This window comes from Pan paniscus, chromosome X (assembly GCF_029289425.2).
Source record: "Pan paniscus chromosome X, NHGRI_mPanPan1-v2.0_pri, whole genome shotgun sequence".
Taxonomy (NCBI): Eukaryota; Metazoa; Chordata; class Mammalia; order Primates; family Hominidae; genus Pan; species Pan paniscus.
This window is the reverse complement of record NC_073272.2, coordinates 37,908,473-37,929,880: the sequence shown is the minus strand read 5'-3', so window position 1 is coordinate 37,929,880 and position 21,408 is coordinate 37,908,473. Positions and strand designations below refer to the sequence as shown.

General features: G+C 35.5%; 1 protein-coding gene across 1 annotated transcript in view; it reads right to left on the bottom strand.

Annotated features, from left to right (window-relative positions):
* The window catches only part of CFAP47 (cilia and flagella associated protein 47), a 467,323-nt gene that overhangs the window by 302,911 nt on the left and 143,004 nt on the right, over window positions 1-21,408 (bottom strand). Inside the window, exons 27-29 of the mRNA XM_003805971.5 lie at window positions 18,850-18,950; window positions 12,637-12,783; window positions 11,244-11,469 (exon numbers count right to left, since the gene is read on the bottom strand). Coding sequence (XP_003806019.4) covers window positions 11,244-11,469; window positions 12,637-12,783; window positions 18,850-18,950 — 474 coding nt within the window. The remainder of the gene's footprint in view (window positions 1-11,243; window positions 11,470-12,636; window positions 12,784-18,849; window positions 18,951-21,408) is intronic.

Below are 21,408 nucleotides of genomic sequence, written 5' to 3'. Positions count from 1 at the left end.
CACACCACATTGTCTAACTGTTAGCAATGAGAGTCACAGATGTATCACTTGCTTAGATTGACAAATAAGTACCCGAGGCCATTTTGAATGGCAGTTACCCACTTTGGTAGATAGGAAGTTCACACAGAAGAAAATACGTTCCACTGGGCAAGAAATAGACTACCACTGCTCAAAATATGGCTCTTCCACTTATTGCATGACATTATAAAAGTTACTTGACTTTTCTGTTCCTTAGTTTCTTCATAAGTAATGGGTATGATAGAGCTAGTGTATCCTGAAGTTACCAGCAAAGAAACAAATATTTTATGGAGAAAATTAATACCACTATTGGTCAAGATTAATGCAAATTAAAAGGAACAATAAGCAATAAAAATAGACATTCAGGGATCCCAGGTATTATAGTTGTAAGACACAGGTTTTAAACTAACCATATGTACTATGTTCAAAATTGATAATTTTGCCATAGAACAATAAGTTATATAAAATTTGACTAATGGAGCATTCACAAATAAAAATCTGAATAAATAAAATTAAGAAATCAATGGATGAGTCTAACAGTAGATTAAATCAAATAAAAACAAAATTACTGCAATGAAATATAGGTCATAGAATAGTATTCATACTGCAACATTTGAGAAAATAAAAATCATCCTACCTGCAAGACTAATGATGCAGAAAAAAGAACAACGATGTTGATAAATATATAGGCAAATATGAACTGATTAAAAACCATAATTAAACAAAAATAATAGTATTAAACATTATTAAATCATTATTGTTTAATAACTCCATAGTTGCCTCTATATAGTTTAACTATATTCATTTTGCTCTTACATATATAGTAATATGTTAAAGGATTTTGTTTATTTTTCAATTATGAGAATCCCCTATTTGGAGATTGAAAATATTCAAAAGTCTCACCCATCACTATCACCAGCAAACATGCAGTAAAATGATTAACAAATAAAACTCTTTTAAACATAAGAATTGTAGAATATCTCATTATTGTTATACTAGTGTGCAAAAGTAAGAATTCAAGGAACACAACTAGAATGAGTTATTATAGTCATTTTCATTTTAATACTTAGCTTGAATCTAAAGTCAAGTTTCTATGACTTTGTTGGACACTGTTTACAGTATGAATGGGCAGGATGCCCAGAAATGGAGGTGACACTTCATTTTAATACTATTAAATTTATCAGTGAGCTTGCCAGCAGCTCAAAGCTGCAAAGAGAAAAGCATGCTATGCTATATATATGTGCATATATATACATACATATATAAGTATATATGTAATATATAAGTACATATACACATATATGTGTATACATATGTACATGTATACATGCATGTATACATGCATATATGTATACTACATCTATATGTATGTATGCACATGTGTGTGTATATATATAAATAAAAGTCAAATGTTCCTGAATCAAGCTGGGGAAACATCCTGCAAAGAAAGGTGAAATATTATTAATAAAACATAATTTGGAAAAGTGCTCTCTTGAAAATGATGAGTTTTAAACTGACTCTCTACTGCCAAATACAAAAAGAGTTGGTGAATATGATTAATGAAATTAGAAATACATAACTATATTAACATAATCCTAATTAAACTTATTAATAATAGCTAAGATTTACTGAAGACTTACTAGGTCCTAAGGTCTGCTCTGACATGCATTAAATATATTATCTCATAAATGTTACAACAACTGTATTGGTTAGGTATTATCATTATCTCCTTTTTTACACATGAGAAAATGGAGGCATAGAGGAAATATTTTCCTCATTTCAGATCCTCTTGTTATGAAAGATAAAACATTCTACTGGATGGATTTGATTTTCTATAAGATTCTATGTATTATACTAAATGAGAGGCTCTGGGATGGAATAGTTAGCTTTGGAACAAGCTTTCCTTAAGCTTCCCCTTAAGCTTCCTGACTGGCATTCTAGGATGTGTTATTTGTATGTGGCAGCTGCAGGAAGCTTCATGCTAGAGTGGAATCCTGGGACAGCACCTACATGTACTGCAATTACTTCTCTCAGAATAAGTGGGACTTCCAGTATGATTCAAATGACTCTATGATTAGTTGCTTAGAGATCTTCCCAGCGGTGTTTATAGAAAATGTTATTTGTACAATTCACCCAGCTTGAAAAGAATAGACTATAATATTTACTACATTTTCTGTGATTATCTCTGAAACATAAATTGTGTTTTCTTGTCTATTTCAAGGGCTACTTCTATCTTCTGGTGATTTGGGGAAGAGCAAAAAAGAAATAATACCTAAGGGCTTCTAGGAACTGAAAACAGACTGATGCCCAAAGTCATTAATTATAAAGGAAGTACAAATTAAAATCCCAACGAGATATTATCTCACGCCTGTTAGATTGACTTATAAGAAATATGAACAATAACAAGTTTTGGAGAAGATGCGGAGAAAAGGGAACCCTTGCACACTTCTGGTAGGAAGGTAAATTAGTACAGTGATGTAGGAAACATTATGGAGGTTCCTCAAAAAATAAAAATAAAACTAGGGTTTTCTAAGCATAAAATCATAACATCAGTGAAGACAGAAGTAAGACTTCTTTTATTTGGATGCCTTTTGTTTCTTTCTCTTGTCTGCTTGCTCTGAAAAGGACTTCTCATACTATTTTGAATAGCAGTGGTCAGAGTGGGCATCCATGTTTTGTTCTAGTACTCAAGGGAAATGGTTCCAGCTTATGCCCATTCAGTATGATATTGGCTGTCATAGATGGCTCTTGTTATTTTCAGGTATGTTCCTTTGCTGGTGACTCTGTTGAGATTTTTTATCATGAAGGGATGTTGGATATTATTGAAGGCTTTTATCACATCTATTGAGATGATCACACAGTTTTTGTTTTTAATTCCTTATATGTGGTGAATCATTGACTAATTAGTGTGTGTTGAATCAACCTTGCATCCCAGGAATGAAGCCTACTTGATCATGGTGAATTAGCATTTTGATGTGCTACTGGATTCAGTTTTCTAATATTCTATTAAGGATTTTTACATCTATGTTCATCAGGAATATTGGCCTATAGTTTTCTTTTTTCAATGTGTCTCTGCCAGGTTTTGGTATCACAGTGATGCTGGCTTCCAAGAGTGTGTTAGGGAGGAGTCTTTCCTCCTTGATTTTTTGGAATAGAATCAGTATAATTGTTAACAGCTCTTCTTTGAATATCTGGTAGAATTTGGCTGTGAATTCTTTTGGCCCATGGCTTTTGTTAGTAGGTTTTTTATTACTTATTTAATTTTTGAAATCAATATTGATCTATTCAGGGATTCAATTTCTTCCTGATTCAATCTTGAGAGGATGTGTGCTTCCAGGAATTTATCTACATTCTCTAAATTTTCTAGTTCTTGTGCACCGAAGTGTTCATAAACATCTCTTAGGATCCTTTGTATTTCTGTGGGATCAGTTGTAATGCCACATTTAGTGATTTTGATTGTGCTTATTTGTATATTCTCTCTTTTTTTCTTTCTTAGTCTAGCTAGTAGTCTATCAATCTTGTTTATCTTTTCAAAAAACCATGTTTTGGTTTTGTTGATTCTTTGCATATATTTTTGAGTTTCCAGTTCATTGAGTTCTGCTCTTATTTTAGTAATTTATTTTCTTCTGCTAGCTTTTGGGTTAGTTTTCCTAGTTTTTCTTTTTTTTTAATTATACTTTTAAGTTCTAGGGTGCATGTGCACAATGTGCAGGTTTGTTACATATGTATACATGCGCTGTGTTGGTTTGCTGCACCCATTAATTCATCATTTACATTAGGTATTTCTCCTAATGCTATCCCTCCCCCATCCCCTAACCCCACAACAGGCCCTGGTGTGTGATGTTCCCCACCCTGTGTCCAAGTGTTCTCATTGTTCAGTTCCCACCCACGAGTGAGAACATGCGGTGTTTGGTTTTCTGTCCTTGTGATAGTTTGCTCAGAATGATGGTTTCCAGCTTCATCCATGTTGCTGCAAAGGACATGAACTCATCCTTTTTTGTGGCTTCATAGTATTCCATGGTGTATATGTGCCACATTTTCTTAATCCAGTCTATCATTGATGGACATTTGGGTTAGTTCCAAGTCTTTGCTATTGTGAATAGTGCTGGAATAAACATACATGGGCATGTGTCTTTAGAGTAGCATGATTTATAATCCTTTGGGTATATATCCAGTAATGGGATCACTGGGTCAAATGGTATTTCTAGTTCTAGATCCTTGAGGAATTGCCACACTGTCTTCCACTAATGGTTGAACTAGTTTACAGTCCCACCAACAGTGTAAAAGTGTTCCTATTTCTCCACATCCTCTCCAGTACCTCGTTTCCTGACTTTTTAATGATCGCCATTCTAATGGATGTGAGATGGTATCTCACTGTGGTTTTGATTTGCATTTCTCTGATGACCAGTGATGATGAGCATTTTTTCATGTGTCTGTTGGCTGCATAAATGTCTTCTTTTGAAAAGTGTCTCCTCATATCCTTTGCCCACTTTTTGATGGGGTTGTTTGATTTTTTTCTTGTAAATTTGTTTAAGTTCTTTATAGATTCTGGATATTAGCCCTTTATCAGATGGGTATACTGCAAAAATTTTCTCCCATTCTGTAGGTTGCCTGTACACTCTGATGGTAGTTTCTTTTGCCATGTAGAAGCTCTTTAGTATAATTAGATCCCATTTGTCTATTTTGGCTTTTGTTGCCATTGCTTTTGGTGTTTTAGACATGAAGTCCTTGCCCATGCCTATGTCCTGAATGGTATAGCCTAGGTTTTCTTCTAGGGTTTTTAAGGTTTTAGGTCTAACATTTAAGTCTTTAATCCATCCTGAATTAATTTTTGTATAAGGTGTAAGGAAGGGATCCAGTTTCAGCTTTCTACATATGGCTAGCCAGTTTTCCCAGCACCATTGTTGCTTTGACAATTTGACAGAAGTAGGCTTCAGAAAGTCAGTAATAACAAACTTCTCCGAGCTAAAGGAGGATGTTCGAACCCATCTCAAGGAAGCTAAAAATCTTGAACAAAAGATTAGATGATTGGCTAACTAGAATAAACAGTGTAGAGAAGACCTTAAATAACCAGACGGAGCTGAAAACCATGGCACCAGAACTACGTGATGCATGCACAAGCTTCAGTAGCCAATTTGATCAAGTGGAAGAAAGGGTATCAGTGATTGAAGATCGAATGAATGAAATGAAGCGAGAAAAGAAGTTTAGAGAAAAAAGAGTAAAGAGAAACTAACAAAGCCTCCAAGAAATATGGAATTATGTGAAAAGACCAAATCTACGTTTGACTGCTGTACCTGAAAGTGACGGGGAGATTGGAACCAAGTTGGAAAACACTCTGCAGGATATTAACCAGGAGAATGTCCCCAACCTAGCAAGGCAGGCCAACATTCAAATTCAGGAAATACAGAGAACACCACAAAGATATCCTCAAGAAGAGCAACCCCAAGACACATAATTGTCAGATTCAACAAGGTTGAAATGAAGGAAAAAATGCTAAGAGCAGCCAGAGAGAAAGGTCGGGTTACCCACAAAGGGAAGCCCATCAGACTAACAGTGGATCTCTTGGCAGAAACCCTACAAGCCAGAAGAGAGTGGGGGCCAATATTCAATATTCTTAAAGAAAAGAATTTTCAACCCAGAATTTCATATCCAGCCAAACTAAGCTTCATAAGTGAAGGAGAAATAAAATCCTTTACAGACAAGCAAATGCTGAGAGATTTTGTCACCACCAGGCCTGCCCTAAAAGAGCTCCTGAAGGAAGCACTAAACATGGAAAGGAACAACCGGTACCAGCCACTGCAAAAACATGCCAAATTGTAAAGACCATCATTGCAAAATAAGCAGCTAACATCATAATGACAGGATCAAATTCACACATAACAATATTAACCTTAAATGTAAATGGGCTAAATGCCCCATTTAAAAGACACAGACTGGCAGATTGGATAAAGAGTCAAGACCAAGCAGTGTGCTGTATTCAGGAGACCCATCTCATGTGCAGAGACACACATAGGCTCAAAATAAAGTGATGGAGGAAGATTTACCAAGCAAATGGAAAACAAAAAAAAAGTAGGGGTTGCAATCCTAGTCTCTGATAAAACAGACTTTAAACCAACAAAGATCAAAAGAGACAAAGAAGGCCATTACATAATGGTAAAGGGATCAATTCAACAAGAAGAGCTAACTATCCTAAATATATATGCACCCAATACAGGAGCACCCAGATTCATAAAGCAAGTCCTTAGAGACCTACAAAGAGACTTAGACTCCCACACAATAATAATGGGAGACTTTAACACCCCACTGTCAACATTAGACAGATCAACGAGACAGAAAGTCAACAAGGATACCTAGGAATTGAACTCAGCTCTGCACCAAGCAGACCTAATAGACATCTACAGAACTCTCCACCCCAAATCAACAGAATATACATTCTTCTTAGCACCCCATTGCACTTATTCCAAAATTGACCACATAGTTGGAAGTAAAGCACTCCTCAGCAAATGTAGTTTCTCTACTGCCTCAATGTGTGAAGTTTAATTTGAGATTTTTCTTTTTTTTTTTCTTTTTTTTGAGACTGAGTCTTGCTCTGTCATTCAGGCTGGAGTGCAGTGGCACAATCTCAGCTCACTGCAACCTCCGCCTCATGGGTTCAATAAATTCTCCTGCCTCAGCCTCCCTAGTAGCTGAGACTATAGGAGTGTGCCACCATGCTTGACTAATTTTTTGTGTATTTTTGTAGAGATGGGGTTTCACCATGTTGGCCAGGCTTGTCTTGAACTCATGACCTCCAGCAATCCGCCCACCTCAGCCTCCCAAAGTGCTGGAATTACAGGTATGAGCCATTGCACCCAGCAATTTGGAATCTTTCTAATTTTTGAGGTAGGTGTTCAGCATTATAAACTTTCCTCTTAACAATGTTTTTGCTGCATCCCAGAGATTTGCTGTAACTGACAAATTACTTCAGTAAAGTTTCAAGATACAAAATCAATGTATGAAAATTGGTAGTGTTTCTATACACCAATAATGTTCATACTGAGAGCCAAATCAAGAAGGCAGTCCTATTTACAATAGCCACAGAAAAATAAAATACCTAATAATACATCTGACCAAGGGGGTGAAAGATCTATACAAGGAGATCTATAAAACACTGCTGAAAGAAATCATAGATGACACAAACAAATGGAAAAACATTTTATGCTCATTGATTGGAAGAATCAATATAGTTAAAATGGACTTACTGCCCAAAGCAATCTACAGATTCACTGCTATTTCTACCACATTACCAATGCTATTTTTCAAAGAATTATAAAAAAAAACTTTTCTAAAATTCATATGTAACCAAAAATAAGCCCAAATAACCAAATGACTCCTGAGCAAAAAAAAAAAAAAAAAAAAAAAAAAAAAAAAAAAGCTGGAGGCGCTGTATTACCTGACTTCAAACTGTACTATAAGGCTACAGGAACCAAAATTGGATGGTACTGGTATAAAAACAGACACAAAGACCAACATAACAGAATAGAGAATCCAGAAATAAAGCTGTATAGCTACAGCCATCTAATCTTCAACACAGTCAACAAAAATAAGCAATGGAGAAAGGATTCTGTATTCAATAAATGATACTATGATACTTGGCTAGTCATTTGCAGACGATTAAAAGTAGACCCCTAACTTTCACCATATACAAAAATTCACTCAGGATGGATTAAAGATTTAAATATAAAGTCCCAATCTATAAGAATTCTAGAGGAAAACCTAGGAATCACCATTCTGGACATTGGCCTTGGGAAAGAATTTATGTCTAAGTCCTCAAAATCAATTGCAACAAAAAGAAAAAAGTGACAAGTGGGACCAGTTAAACTAAAGGGCTTCTGCACAGCAAAGGAAACTATTAACAGAGTAAACAGACAACCTACAGAATGGGAGCAAATATTTGCAAACTATGCATCTGACAAAGGTCTAATATCCATAACCTAGAAGGAACTGAAACAGTTTAAAAGCAAAAAACAAATAACCCCATTAAAAAGTGGGCAAATAACATAAACAGACACTTTTCAAAAGGAGATATATAACTGGCCAACGAACATATGAAAAAGTGCTCAACATTACTAAACATCAGAGACATACAAATCAACATCACAGCGAGATACCATCTCACACCAGTCAGAATGGCTATTACTAAACAGGCAAAAAAAAGAGATGTTTGTGAGGCTGCAGAGAAAAGTGAATGTTTATCACACACCGGGGCTTGTTGTGGGGTGGGGGGAGGGGGGAGGGATAGCATTAGGAGATATACCTAATGTTAAATGATGAGTTAATGGGTGCAGCATACCAACATGGCACATGTATACATATGTAACAAACCTGCACGTTATGCACATGTACCCTAAAACTTAAAGTATAATAAAAAAAAGGAAAAAAAAGAAAAGTGAATGTTTAATACTATTGGTAGGAATGCAAGTAAGATCAGCTACTGTGGAAAGCAGTTTGGAGATTTCTCAAAGAACTTAAAACAGAAATACCATTCAACCCAGCAATCCCATTGTGGGGTATATATCCAAAAGAAAATAAATCAGTCTACCAAAAGCCATATGCACTTGTATATTCATCACATCAATAGTGATAGCAAAGAGACAGAATCAACCTAGTTCCCCATCAATGGTGGACTGGATAAAGAAAATGTGGTATATATACACAATGGAATACTATGAAACCATAAAAAAGAATGAAATCATGTCATTTGCAGCAACATGGATGCAGCTGGACCATTATCTTAAATGAATAAACACAGGAACAAAAAAACCAAATACCGCATGCTCTCTCTTGTGGGACCTAAATATTGGGTACTCATGAACAAAAAGATGGCCACAAAAGGCACTCAGGACTAACAGAAGGAGACATGAGGGAAGGAAACAAGTGTCGAAAAACTAACTGTTGTGTACTGTGCTCTTTATTTGGGTGACAGGATTATTTGTATTCCAAACCTCAGCATCACACAATATATGCATGTATATTGCACATGTACCCCTGAATCTAAAATAAAAGTTGAAATTATTAAAAAATAACAACAGGCTGGGTGCAGTGGCTCATGCCTGTAATCCCAGCACTTTGGGAGGCCAAGGCAGGTGGATCACGAGGTCAGGAGTTCTAGACCAGCCTGGCCAACATAGTGAAACCCTGTCTCTATGAAAAATGCAAAAATTAGCCAGGCATGGTGGCAAGCACCTGTAGTCTCAGCTACTTGGGAGGCTGAGGCAGAAGAACTGCTTGAGCCCGGGAAGCGGAGGTTGCAGTTAGCCGAGATTGCGCCACTACACTCCAGTCTGGGTGACAGAGAGAGACTCCATCTCTAAATAAATAAATAAATAAATAAATAAATAAATAAATAAAAATAATACATATAAAATTAAAATTAAAACATTAAAATAAAGCTACCACATGATCCACCTATCCCAATACTGGGCATCTATTTAAAGTAAATGAAATCAGTACATTGAAACGATATAATCACTCCCAGGTTTATTACAGCATTATTCACAATAGGCAAGATATGGAATCAACCTAAGTGTCAATCAACAGATGAATGGATAAAGAAAATGTAACACTCCTCAGCCTTAAAAAAGAGTGAAATCCAGTAGTTTTTGACAACATGGATGAACCTGAAGGACATTATGCTAAGTGAAATAAGCCAGGCATAGAAAGATGAATATTACATGATCTCACTCATACATTTTATCTAAAAAAGTTGAATTCATTGAAGCTGAGAGTGAAATGGTGGTCATCAGAGGCTGAAGGTTGAGGGACCCGAGAGATGTTGGTCAAATGATACAAGGTTGCAATTATACAAGAGAAATAAATGATAAATACTTAAGATGATGAATATGTTCATTACCTTGATTTAATTATTCCACACTGTACATATATATACCATATTAACGCTGTGTACCGTATAATTATATATGATTGCAATTTGTTCAAAAATTTGAAAAAACTCCATAAGTCATCTAATTCATTAACTAGATCCCAAAATATGTTTATGAAGAAAAGTTATTGTAAAAGACAAAATATAACTTAATAAAATTTTCATAGCCTTATGAAAAAGAAAACAGACTAAGAATTATCAATAAATAGGAAATCCCCTCAAATAATTTCTTTGTCTTCTGCTATTCTACTTGTATATATCTCAGCAATCAACAAATGAACCGGGCCTTATCTTCCTTATTGCTGTGAAGTGGTGTTTCTAAAGAGTGAAATTACGCAAGGTACACATCAACAAAGAGCATTTCTGACAATCTCTATCTTCAGGTTCAAGAAAGAAGATGCACAAACATTCCAAAAAAAGTTTCAATAACAAATGATTTTATGATGAAAACTATAAATTTTCAGGGTATCAATTGCATTAATTTTCTCACAGCAGGGACAAAGATGAAATATTAGCCAGTTCATTCCATGAAGCTAGGTTTGTCCTATTAATTAAAAAACCTGAAAAAGGTAACATATAGGAAAACTGCAGCCTTAGTTTTACCTAGGTCACTCGAATATAGAGCAGAAATTCTATAAATAGCCCATAGTCCACTATAGCTATGAGTACTGTACTCCCCGCCGTGGTTGCAGCAAGTTACCTCATTGCTGAGAAAGCAGGTAGAAAAGCTCTGAGAACATATCACACCAACAACATTATAACCAGTAACAGGCCTAAACTCCTGTTTAAATTAACAACAGAATTAAGTCACTTGATATAATCAAAACAGTTGAACTATTTTAGACATACTGAGTAACAAAACAGCACATGAAAGAAGGGAAGTAAATGCACTGTAAAAGAGGAAATCAAGTCAAAGAAAAGTGAGCCCTCCTTGTTCATTAATACCATTACCTGTCTACCTGGCTATAATCTCGATCTAGGGCTAATATTAAAAGGGCTTTCCTACTCACAGTATAACCTTCCTCATATCACAGATGAGGAATGGGAGGTTCAGAGATGTTCAGTGCTTGCCTAAAATTATCAGATATTTAAAAGAAATTAAAGATGACATTATACTAAAAAATTTGTGTTTGCATCATTTTACTCTTCTTGCAATAACAACAATAAATTATGAGATGCTTCATAATATATCAGTTTAGAATAAATTACTTCATATTGTATTTCACTTAATAATCTCAATCAATAGATTATATTTTATGATGTGATATGAAGCAAGGAATTTAGAGAAACATGGGACTCTCACCTTCTTATAGTCTCTGGAATAGAAAAAGAATGGGGTCCTTCAGGCCAGCCAAAGAGACTGAACCAGGTCTGTGCTGCATTTACAACCTTCTCAAAAAAGTAGTGTGCCTTTGTTCCTTCTTCAAGAGAAAGGAATTGTTCATATTTTTCCTTTTCCAGAGACCCATGATCTTCCTTTGATGTTTCACTTTCAACCAAGTGCAAATTTTCAGGCAGTACTTCCACTCCTAAAATTCAAATTAGTTTGTTAAAAAAGGGCTACTTGACCAGGAGTAAAATACTCTGTCAGTTATTGTCATTTGTATGCAGACTAATAGAACCTATTCTACAAATTATTCTATGCTCTCAAAGAAATTCTGAGTCAATTTACTATATCTTAAAGTAAACAATGAAAATACATTTACTTTTAAGTACCTAAGAGAAACATTTTAACAATAGCTGGATTTCAATACATAAAAGTTACATTTTCTTCTTGCCATAATGGTATGTGAAAATATTCCCTGAAGTGGAATCTTTCATTTTTTATTACATTAGTAAAATGTATTGACAATCTTCAGCATTATGTATTAGAAAAAATGTAATCTCATCTGAAAAAATTATACAAAGACAATATGGGTTTAGATCCCAAATTACTTCCTATCCAAATCAAGTACTTTAATAAAACAAAGCATTTTCAAGTTAAAGTAATTTTCAAGAATATAAAATGATTTCATCTTTTTTTTCCAAAAATATCTGGTTATATAATGGCACAATCACATACTCACTAAAAACCTCATATTATTTAATTTGGTTTGGTCCATTCAATAAAAAGAAAAATGTTCATTATTACCTACATCTAGAGAAATAAATATTTGAACAGTTAATGGTAAATAATAGTATGAAACTCACATATTTATCTGTGCTGACCTCTTTCTAAGACAGGAAACCTTGGCTACAGTTAGTTAGATAATGAAGAGACAAGTCCTTAGTTCTGCAGTTCCCAAACTGTGCACAGAGAGTGCTTGGGATGTCACAGTGAATTTACAGAGGCTACACAGGTATTGACGTTTTTGTTAAATATTACTGCAACATCTATTAGACAGCACATAAGTACTACTCTTACATTTTTGTCCCAATGCATTTAATAAATGGAACTATGTGCTACATTTTGGCATTCAGAAAAGTAAATACTGAAACAGTAAGAGTGCTGTGAACCAAGAACATTAGAGAATCTCTACTATTGACCCTTGAAGACAACTCTCCAAACAGATGATCCATTTAAAATTAATGACAAATTCCCAATTTTCTTCATGAATTTCTTGTTATTTGTAAAAACCTAACCTTAAATTAAGTGATATTAAGGAGATCATGTCATGGACTAATTTTGGAAAGTACACTATATATTTGCTACATACCAATAAATAAGTTTCCCTTTGCAGGTTCAGCATCATTGAATTTGCTAGTGGTGTATGTCTTTTTAATTGAAGCAGGAGAGGGTGATTTAGCATCCTGGTAGGGAGGCAAAACACCATCTCTAGTCTTCTTAAGATATTCATCCTTTTCTACAAATGACACATTGGATCACAGTAAGCAAAACATGCATTCACGTATTTCTTTATACCATTATTTAACCTGAGTTTATCTATTATCTATTGATGTATCTATCTATCTATGTATCCATCTATCTATGACAAAGTAAAAAAAAAGTCTAAACACCCACTGTACATCAAATAAGATGTCAAATAGGAGAAAGATAAAAGTTGATACAATTTTCTAAACTAAATGAATTTTTTTGGTAAGGCAATTGTTATGGTACATCAAAGTTATTAGAGAATGAACAATGTTCAACTTTAGCGTAAAAAAGAATATGAAAATATTTTAAATGTTTCTACATCCAAATAAATGAAATTATTACATATGCTGTTCAAAATAAGATATAGGAAAAGAGTCACCAGAAAAACTAATATCTTCCTAGTTAACTCTCTGTAATAATATCACAGCTTGGTTATGAACTGATACTATTTTTGTACAGATTTCAATCTCGATTTCAGTTACAGTTGCTATATATGTATATTAGGGACTGCCACAGTGTAAATCTGAATCCAACCAAAGGCAGTGCTGGCCAAGAAAAGCCAGTAGGTGTGACCTAAGGCCAAGCCTCAAAATACATACGCAATTTACATATAGTCATAGTCTTGATGCAGGACAGGTGGGCCACAGAGTGGATCTTAGCCTGCAAGGGTTCTTGGCTTTGCCCAGGAAAGAATTCAAGGGCAAGCCAGAGGTAGAAGTAAACGGCTTAATTGAAGAGTCAGTGTTACACCTCCAGCAATATTACAGCTCCGTGACCGCCCTTGGAGAGCAGGGCTAGCCCTAGGCAGAGGGTAGCAGCTCAGGGCAGTTTTGCAGTCATATTTATTCCCATTTTTAATTGCATGCAGATTAAGGGGTGGTTTATGCAGAAATTTCTAGGGAAAGGGTAGTAATCCTTGGATCATTGCCATGTAAAGGGGCGGTAACTCCCAAATGTTGCCATGGCAATGGTAAATTGACATGGCACACTGGTAGGCATGTCTGATTGAAAGCTGATTTTGCAGCCAGGTGAGGTGGCTCACGCCTATAATCCCAGCACTTTGGGAGGCCAAGGCGGGCGGATCACCTGAGGTCAGGAGTTCAAGACCAGCCTAGCCAACATGGTGAAACCCCATCTCTAGTAAAAATACAAAAATTAGCCAGGTGTGGTGGCACGTGCCTATAGTCTCAGCTACTCGGGAGGCTGAGGCATGAGAATCGCTTGAACCCAGGAGGTGGAGGTGAGCTGAGATTGTGCCACTGCATTCCAGCTTGGGAGAGAGATGGAGACCTTGTTTCAAAAAAAAAAAAAAAAAAGGAAAAGAAAAAGAAAGCTAATTTTGCCCGCACTCTGTTTTAGCTAGTCCTCCATATGGTCCATTGTCCAAGCCTCCAAGCCCCACCCTGGTGTCAAGTCCCAGCTCCTAATTCAGTCTAATTCTGTCAAAAAAGCATAGACTCTGCAGTTAGAAAAATCTGATTTGAAAACTTGGCATGCCTACTCCTACTCACAGTTAAACTGTGAGTGTGTTATACAAATTATTTAAAACATGTATTTATCCATAAAATGAGACCAAAGTTTCTGAGCTCATGAGTTTGTTGTGAAGATTACATTAAAGACAATAACAAATATAAATGAGCTATTATATGCTAAGTTTCTTGCACTCTTTCATAACAGAGTCATTTAGAATTTGCCTGAGACTCTGTAGTCAATAGGTGTGCATTATTTCCAGAATGCTACACCACTATAGACTTCATAGAATTGAGCCTCAGAGAACTCAATGATAAAATTATTTGTGGTAGATGCATTAGGCTAAATGTTTTTAACTTGCCATTAAATGATAAAAAGTTCCTAGTGGAATGCAAAGCCACATCTATACACTTTCAACTAAACTCAATAATTCACTTTTTAAAAGAATTTTGCAGATGAACTATACTAAAATAATCATACTGCTTTACTTTTAGATATACTTGATATATTTTAAGATTTTACCTTTATTGATCATAGCACACACTACCAAAGTGTGTGGGAGCTGAGGCCTCAAATTTCATTAGAATTCCCTGGGATAAGCTGCTCACCCTCTCTACATATTCAGATTTTTAATTTGTAAAGTGAGATATATAAGGGCATCTAACTCAGAACTTCTGGGAGGACTAATTTAAAGGACAAATATAAGGCACTGAGCAGAGCACCATATACCTGGTAAGCATTAAATATATATTAGAAATTATTACTATATATTTCTAAAGATGTTTTAGGATATTTAAGAATTATAATTTCTTTCTTTTGAAATATTTCCCCAAATGGATGCATTATTTTCACACATAGACTTTATGCTTAATAATCTAACAACAAGGTTTTATGTATTTATTTTAAAGAGATAACAATATTATTTATTGCCCAGTAATTAATCATTATTTTCTGGAAGTAAATTATAAAGCATATAAAAATGATAAAGCAATCACAACCACAGTGATAATAGCAATAATAATGAAATATTATTAATAACAATAATTTCCATGTATTTGCAGTCTATGGGTCCTCACAAAAGCCCTTTTAAACAGGTAAAACAATTATCAGTATTCTATTACTGTTCTGTCATGCACATTTTGCTTAATAAAAGATGGTAAATTTGAAGATTTGAGAATAAAAGATAAAATCATATGGCATAAAAGTGTGGTTAGAACACAAATGAGAATTGCCATCATCCAGTTTGTGTGACTCTTCATAACTATTATGTTGTATAATCTGAAATCCTCCCCCTGGAAGTACAGTGGAATATAAAAATATTATGTCAATATTAGTCAAAAAAATCTTTTTTCTTTTTTTTTCTTTTTTTTTTAATTGAGGAGTCTCGCTCTGTCACCAGGCTGGAGTGCAGTGGCATGATATTGGCTCACTGCAACCTCTGCCTCCTCGGTTCAAGTGATTCTCCCGCCTCAGCCTCCTGAGTAGCTCGGATTACAGGCACGTGCCCCCATACCCAGCTAATTTTTGTATTTTTAGTAGAGACGGGGTTTCACCATGTTGGCCAGGATGGTCTCGATCTCTTGACCTTGTGATCTGCCTGCTTCAGCCTCCAAAAGTGCTGGGATTACAGGCCTGAGCCACCGCACCCGGTCAAAAAAAAAAAATCTTTACATTTTGACAATGTGTGTTAAAATTTTGAGATATCTATCTCTCCCTATATATCTCCACTCTGCCAACTGCATTATTCCATAAATTGCTTTAAAATAATTTTTTGGTGTTCAGAATATGCTATTTCACATATAACCCATTCTTTTATGAAAATATATAGCTAAAAGATGCCTTCCTGATGGTTTATGATTCAAGTAATCCATTTTACAATACTGAATAGATACCTTTTATCTGCTAAACACTGTGTGAGGCACTATGGACACAAGGGTGAAAAAGAGAGAGGTGATTCCTACTCTCACAGACTTTATAGATAGCAACATTTAGAAAAAGACATTGATAATAGGCAGGTTAAGTCAAAATGTAGTAAGGGCTATGACAGAAGAATTGCACAGAGCTATGAGGATACACCAGAGAAACACATAATTTTTGCATGCAGAGGCAGGGATCTTCTATAACTGTGTACGGTGTCATGGGTAAAGTGCTCCAGTCACAAGAAAGAATATCAGTAAAGATCAAGATGCTCAAAGAACTTGCAGAAGATTAATGTGGCTTGAGCATAAAGGGAAAAATGTCCAGAAATGACAACTAAACCACTTGCTAACATGTGTGGTCTTGTAGGCTTCATCCACCTAGCAATGATATTCTATGGAAAGATTTTATACCTGGGAATTAAAGAATGAATTTTCAGTCTGTAAATATCACCGTGGCGGCCAGGCGCGGTAGCTCACGCCTGTAATCCCAGCACTTTGGGAGGCCGAGGTGGGCGGATCACGAGGTCAGGAGATCGAGACCACGGTGAAACCCCGTCTCTACTAAAAATACAAAAAGATTAGCCGGCCATGGTGGCGGGCACCTGTAGTCCCAGCTTCTCGGGAGGCTGAGGCAGGAGAATGGCGTGAACCCGGGAGGCGGAGCTTGCAGTGAGCCAAGATCATGCGACTGCACTCCAGCCTAGGAGACAGAGCGAGACTCCATCTCCAAGAAAAAAAAAAAAAAAAATCACCGTGGCCATTGTCTGAGGGTAGCTATGTGAAAGGGGAGACCATTGTAGGAGGAAGGAGAACAGTTTAGAAACCCCTGCAACAACCCTGGAAAGGTATTATGGCAGCTTGAATGTTTGTAGTGGCAGTGGAGAGGGAGAAAAGTGAATGGATTTGATAAATATTTAGGCAGCAAAAGGGACAGGAATTGGTTGACTGGAAGTGGAGTGTGAGAGAGAAGACATTGCCAATGATGGCACTCAGGTTTCCGGATTTGGCACCTGTATGGACTATAGGTACAAACATAGAGATGGGGTATATAGAGAAAAAAATGTCAGAGAGATGACTTCAGTTTGGGTTATGTTGTTTTGGGGGTGCCTATGGGAATACAAAGAATGGTATCCAGAAGACAGCTGAATTCTGAATTCCTGACTCTCTGAGAGGAAACAAGGCTAGAGGTATAGCCCATGGATTATAGCTGAAGTCATGGAAGGAAGAAGAGAGGGGTCAGAACTCCTATTGACACAAACAATTTAAAAGTACAGATAGAGGAAGAGGGAGGAATCTATGAAAGATGCTCAGAAGGAACAGTCAGAGAGGTTAAAGGAGACCAAAAGAAGTATGGTATGTGGAAACCCAGAGAAAGTTTGAAGATGGAGAAAGAGAATAGTCAAGTCTTAGCTGTGCTCAGTAGTTTAGTAATGGCAGCATAATGGATAAATTCTTCTTCCTCACCCCTGAATTTTTTTTCCTGTTAAAGGCAGTTGAAGTATTCTAATTGTTTAATTTCCTCTGCTGCTTTTCTCCTTCTCCCTGGGAAGTTGAGTGATTTATTTTACTGTTAGATTTGGAAAGAATTAATAAGGAATGCATGGCCTGAAGCTACCCTTTTTGCTCTTTGGGAATGAGCCTGCTGGCCACTGGGAAAATACAGTCTCCTTTCTCCTTTCTACTGTCTTCCTAGATGCTCACTCAAAGCAGCTAAGAGGGAGACAGAAATGAAAAGATAAGCAAGGTTACTTGATTGAGAAAGGTACCTGGGTAAAGGGATTCAGATAAAGGAATAAGTTAAGGCAAGAGAGAGCCCTGGCTCCCAGCTTTGTGACCAGTAAAAAGAGTCACGATAAATGCTTGTGACTTGCTTGTCACAATCCAGTTCCAATCCAAGAGGGTATTTGGAAGTTCAGAGTGGTACTGCTTAATGGCCTCTATTTCTTCTGAATAGTAAGAAAAAAGAGTCATCCCCTGAAATTAAGGTAGAATAAGACTAAATATGTTTCATCAGAGTTGTAAATATTTGAAGAAACAAGTGAAGAATATGAGAAAATTGGTTAAAAACAAACAAAAGACCTCTAATTCAGCACTGAAAATTAAGACCTTGACGATCTACACAGATGGGATTTTTTTTTGTTACCCACTCTCCCTCCTTTCTCTAATGTACTCCCCTGTTTCTTGCCTTTCATATTTCTCCCTGCTCACTAGCTTGTTTAGTATTCTTAGCTTCTGTCACAATTTCCCCTGCAGCAATTCCAGGCTGGTCTAATGACCACACTCTGTCCCACTTTAATTCATCACACATCCCAAGAATTGTTCCCTTTCTAAACACTGATACTCAAAAAATGACAGAAGGTTCCCACTGCTACAGAATAAAGGGCATAGCATTATGGTCCTGTACCTACATTTACTGCCTTACACCTCCTGTCACACCTGCATGTTTTTGCTATATTGTCTTTTGCCCAAATCATTCTATTCAAACTAGATCGTCAACTTTTGGAATTAAGAGACATACAGATTCTACTCTCAATGACAAGCACAGCTTCTATCAGAGGCAGCTGTTTAATAAACAATTGATAATTTTAAATTCACTTTATTTCTAGATGTTGGCCAAGTTAGGGATACAGTGAGAGTTAGGGATAAATAAGTCATACGTAGCTTACCATTCTTTAAAATAATGTTTTGCTTATCCAGATGAATTGCCATATATGGGTAAATAGTAAGAATGCAGTTTTCTGCTGTTGCAGTAACTGGAAGTGAAAACCTGAAAGTGAAAACATTGCATTTCAATACAATAAAAATTTCAGATGCAGTAAATGCTATGCATTTAAGTATCCCAGATGCCCTTAATGATGAAGACATGATTTATTCATTTTTTCTTTCTACTTACTTTGTTTTTTTAACCATCTACTCAATGTTAATGATTTTTAAAATTTTTACTTCTAAAGATTTTAATAGATAGTATAAATTTCACTGTCAAGTGTGCTATAGAACACAGCCTGTAACTGTGCAGGTGCAAAAACACAGATTCAGGAAAGTTTAGAGTTGAAGGTGTCTCATAGTTAATTTACTCCATTCTTCTATGGAGTCCCTGACAAATGGTATGTAGCCTTGGATGACACTATTAGGGAGACACTACCAGATGACATTCACAACACAGAAACAGCCCATTTTATATCTGGAGAGCTGTAACTTCAGAAGTTCTGTTCCAGCCCAACATAGAAGAAAACCTACAATCTGAACCTCATTACAGTTCTTCAAATATTTAAATACAGTCATTATTTTTTCTCTAAGGTTTATGTTCAGATTTCAGAAATTTAGAACATTCGAGGATTCTTTCTACTGCCAGGTCTCCAAATCTCTTATATATCAGTCTCATTTATTTAGATAACCTTTTGTTTTGTGTTTGTCCTTCTTTAAATGTGTCTGAGGACTGAAAGCAATATATACTACAAAAGTTATTCAACAAGTACAGAGTACTATTACCTTCTATAACCTCCATACTCTATTTTATGAAAGCATTGTGAAATTGTCTTATTATGTTTACCAACCACAAAACACTCTTAAACTATATTTGGGCTGTCTATCTTATATGACAATTCTATTCTTGTGCAACTGATTTTTTAATAGAAGGGCTATATTTTATAACTATATCACTTTAATACTGCCTTATTAATTTCAGATCTGCATTATAGTATACCAAGAAAATATCACTGTTGAATCAGCCATCTATCATCTACTAGTACTTTATGGCCACTAGCTGAGGTAAAATGCCAAAATCCCATGTTTTAATGCAAGTAACTATAAGTAAATATAGAATAGGATGAAAGTAAAAAAATGTTCATAGCTGAAATATAATAAGTTATCAAGTAAATTAATGGTAAACATATATTACATGCAATTGAATGATTTCCACCTCAGTTCTGCATACAATATTTTCCAGTAAGAAAGGAACTACATTTTTCTCTTTATACATTGATATAAACATTGATATTAACATTTTATGTAAAATACACACACTCAACATCATCTTGGTTAACAAACACTAATCTTATCTTTCTTTGCTATGGATCCTAAGCACATGTATCAGATAGCCTTATTCAGGATTACATTTCATATCTATATGTAATTTTTACCATATGATATCATTCTTAAATTTAAATTTCCTTGATAGCATAAATCAGTACTTCTACAAATTGTGCACTTGTGTCAAACATAGTCATCAATCAAAATTTCATTAGCCAATTATCTATATTTAACCAATAATTTTAGATTAAATAACATAGTTTACATACAGGCACCATCATCACTACCACATAGAATAAGAAATATTACTTTTTGTTTTAACTATGACTACAGAAGGAAAAAAAGACCACTGTAATAAATTCTGTGGATGCTCTGCCCTTATACTCATATCCCCTGTGATGTACCCTGGGGCAGGCCCATAGCCAACACCTGTGGGTATGGAAGTTTCAAATCTCAGCTCCATCACCCTAATCACAACAAAAATTGTGATGTCATTTCAGTTCTGGAGAAACCTACAGGATTAGGTTGCTGTTGAGATTTTGATTTAAATGTCACATTTATGTGGAGTGATCAATTCCCCGTTCTACTTCTCTTACCCCATTACTTGTTTTTTTGGGGGGGAACATTTCCTTAATGCACAGACCCATGAATCATCATCTAAAAGTGAGCTTGTGGACAAAGTTCCCTAAGACAACTACCAAATGAACAAACCAAAAAAACACTATCACTTGAAATATTTCTAAAATGGTAAAGAATTAAGGAAAATAATTATGAAAATAAATTTTATCCCAAGAATGAAGTGGAAATAAGTATAATGTTTATTTGTTTCTCTTACAAACCTAGTTTGCAGAAGATAACATTTGATTTCAGATGTTCCTCATGGTAAAAAATAGCCAAACATATACAAAACTGACTTGACCACATTCTTTTCATACAGCATATAATATAGAAATTATACAAGTAATATGGCATGGGACTATGGACACTTCACTCATTGATATTACTATTAAAAATATATTAAAACAGAAAAAAGGACATACAGTTGGTAGTACCAATAGCCTATATTTTAATAAAAATATTTCTGGGGAAATAGAGCAATTTGTGTTACTTCATCAGGGGACAATGGTAATATTTATGAATTCCCTATGCCAATGCATACAGACACAAATGGTTACTGACAGAGGAATTGCTCTAAA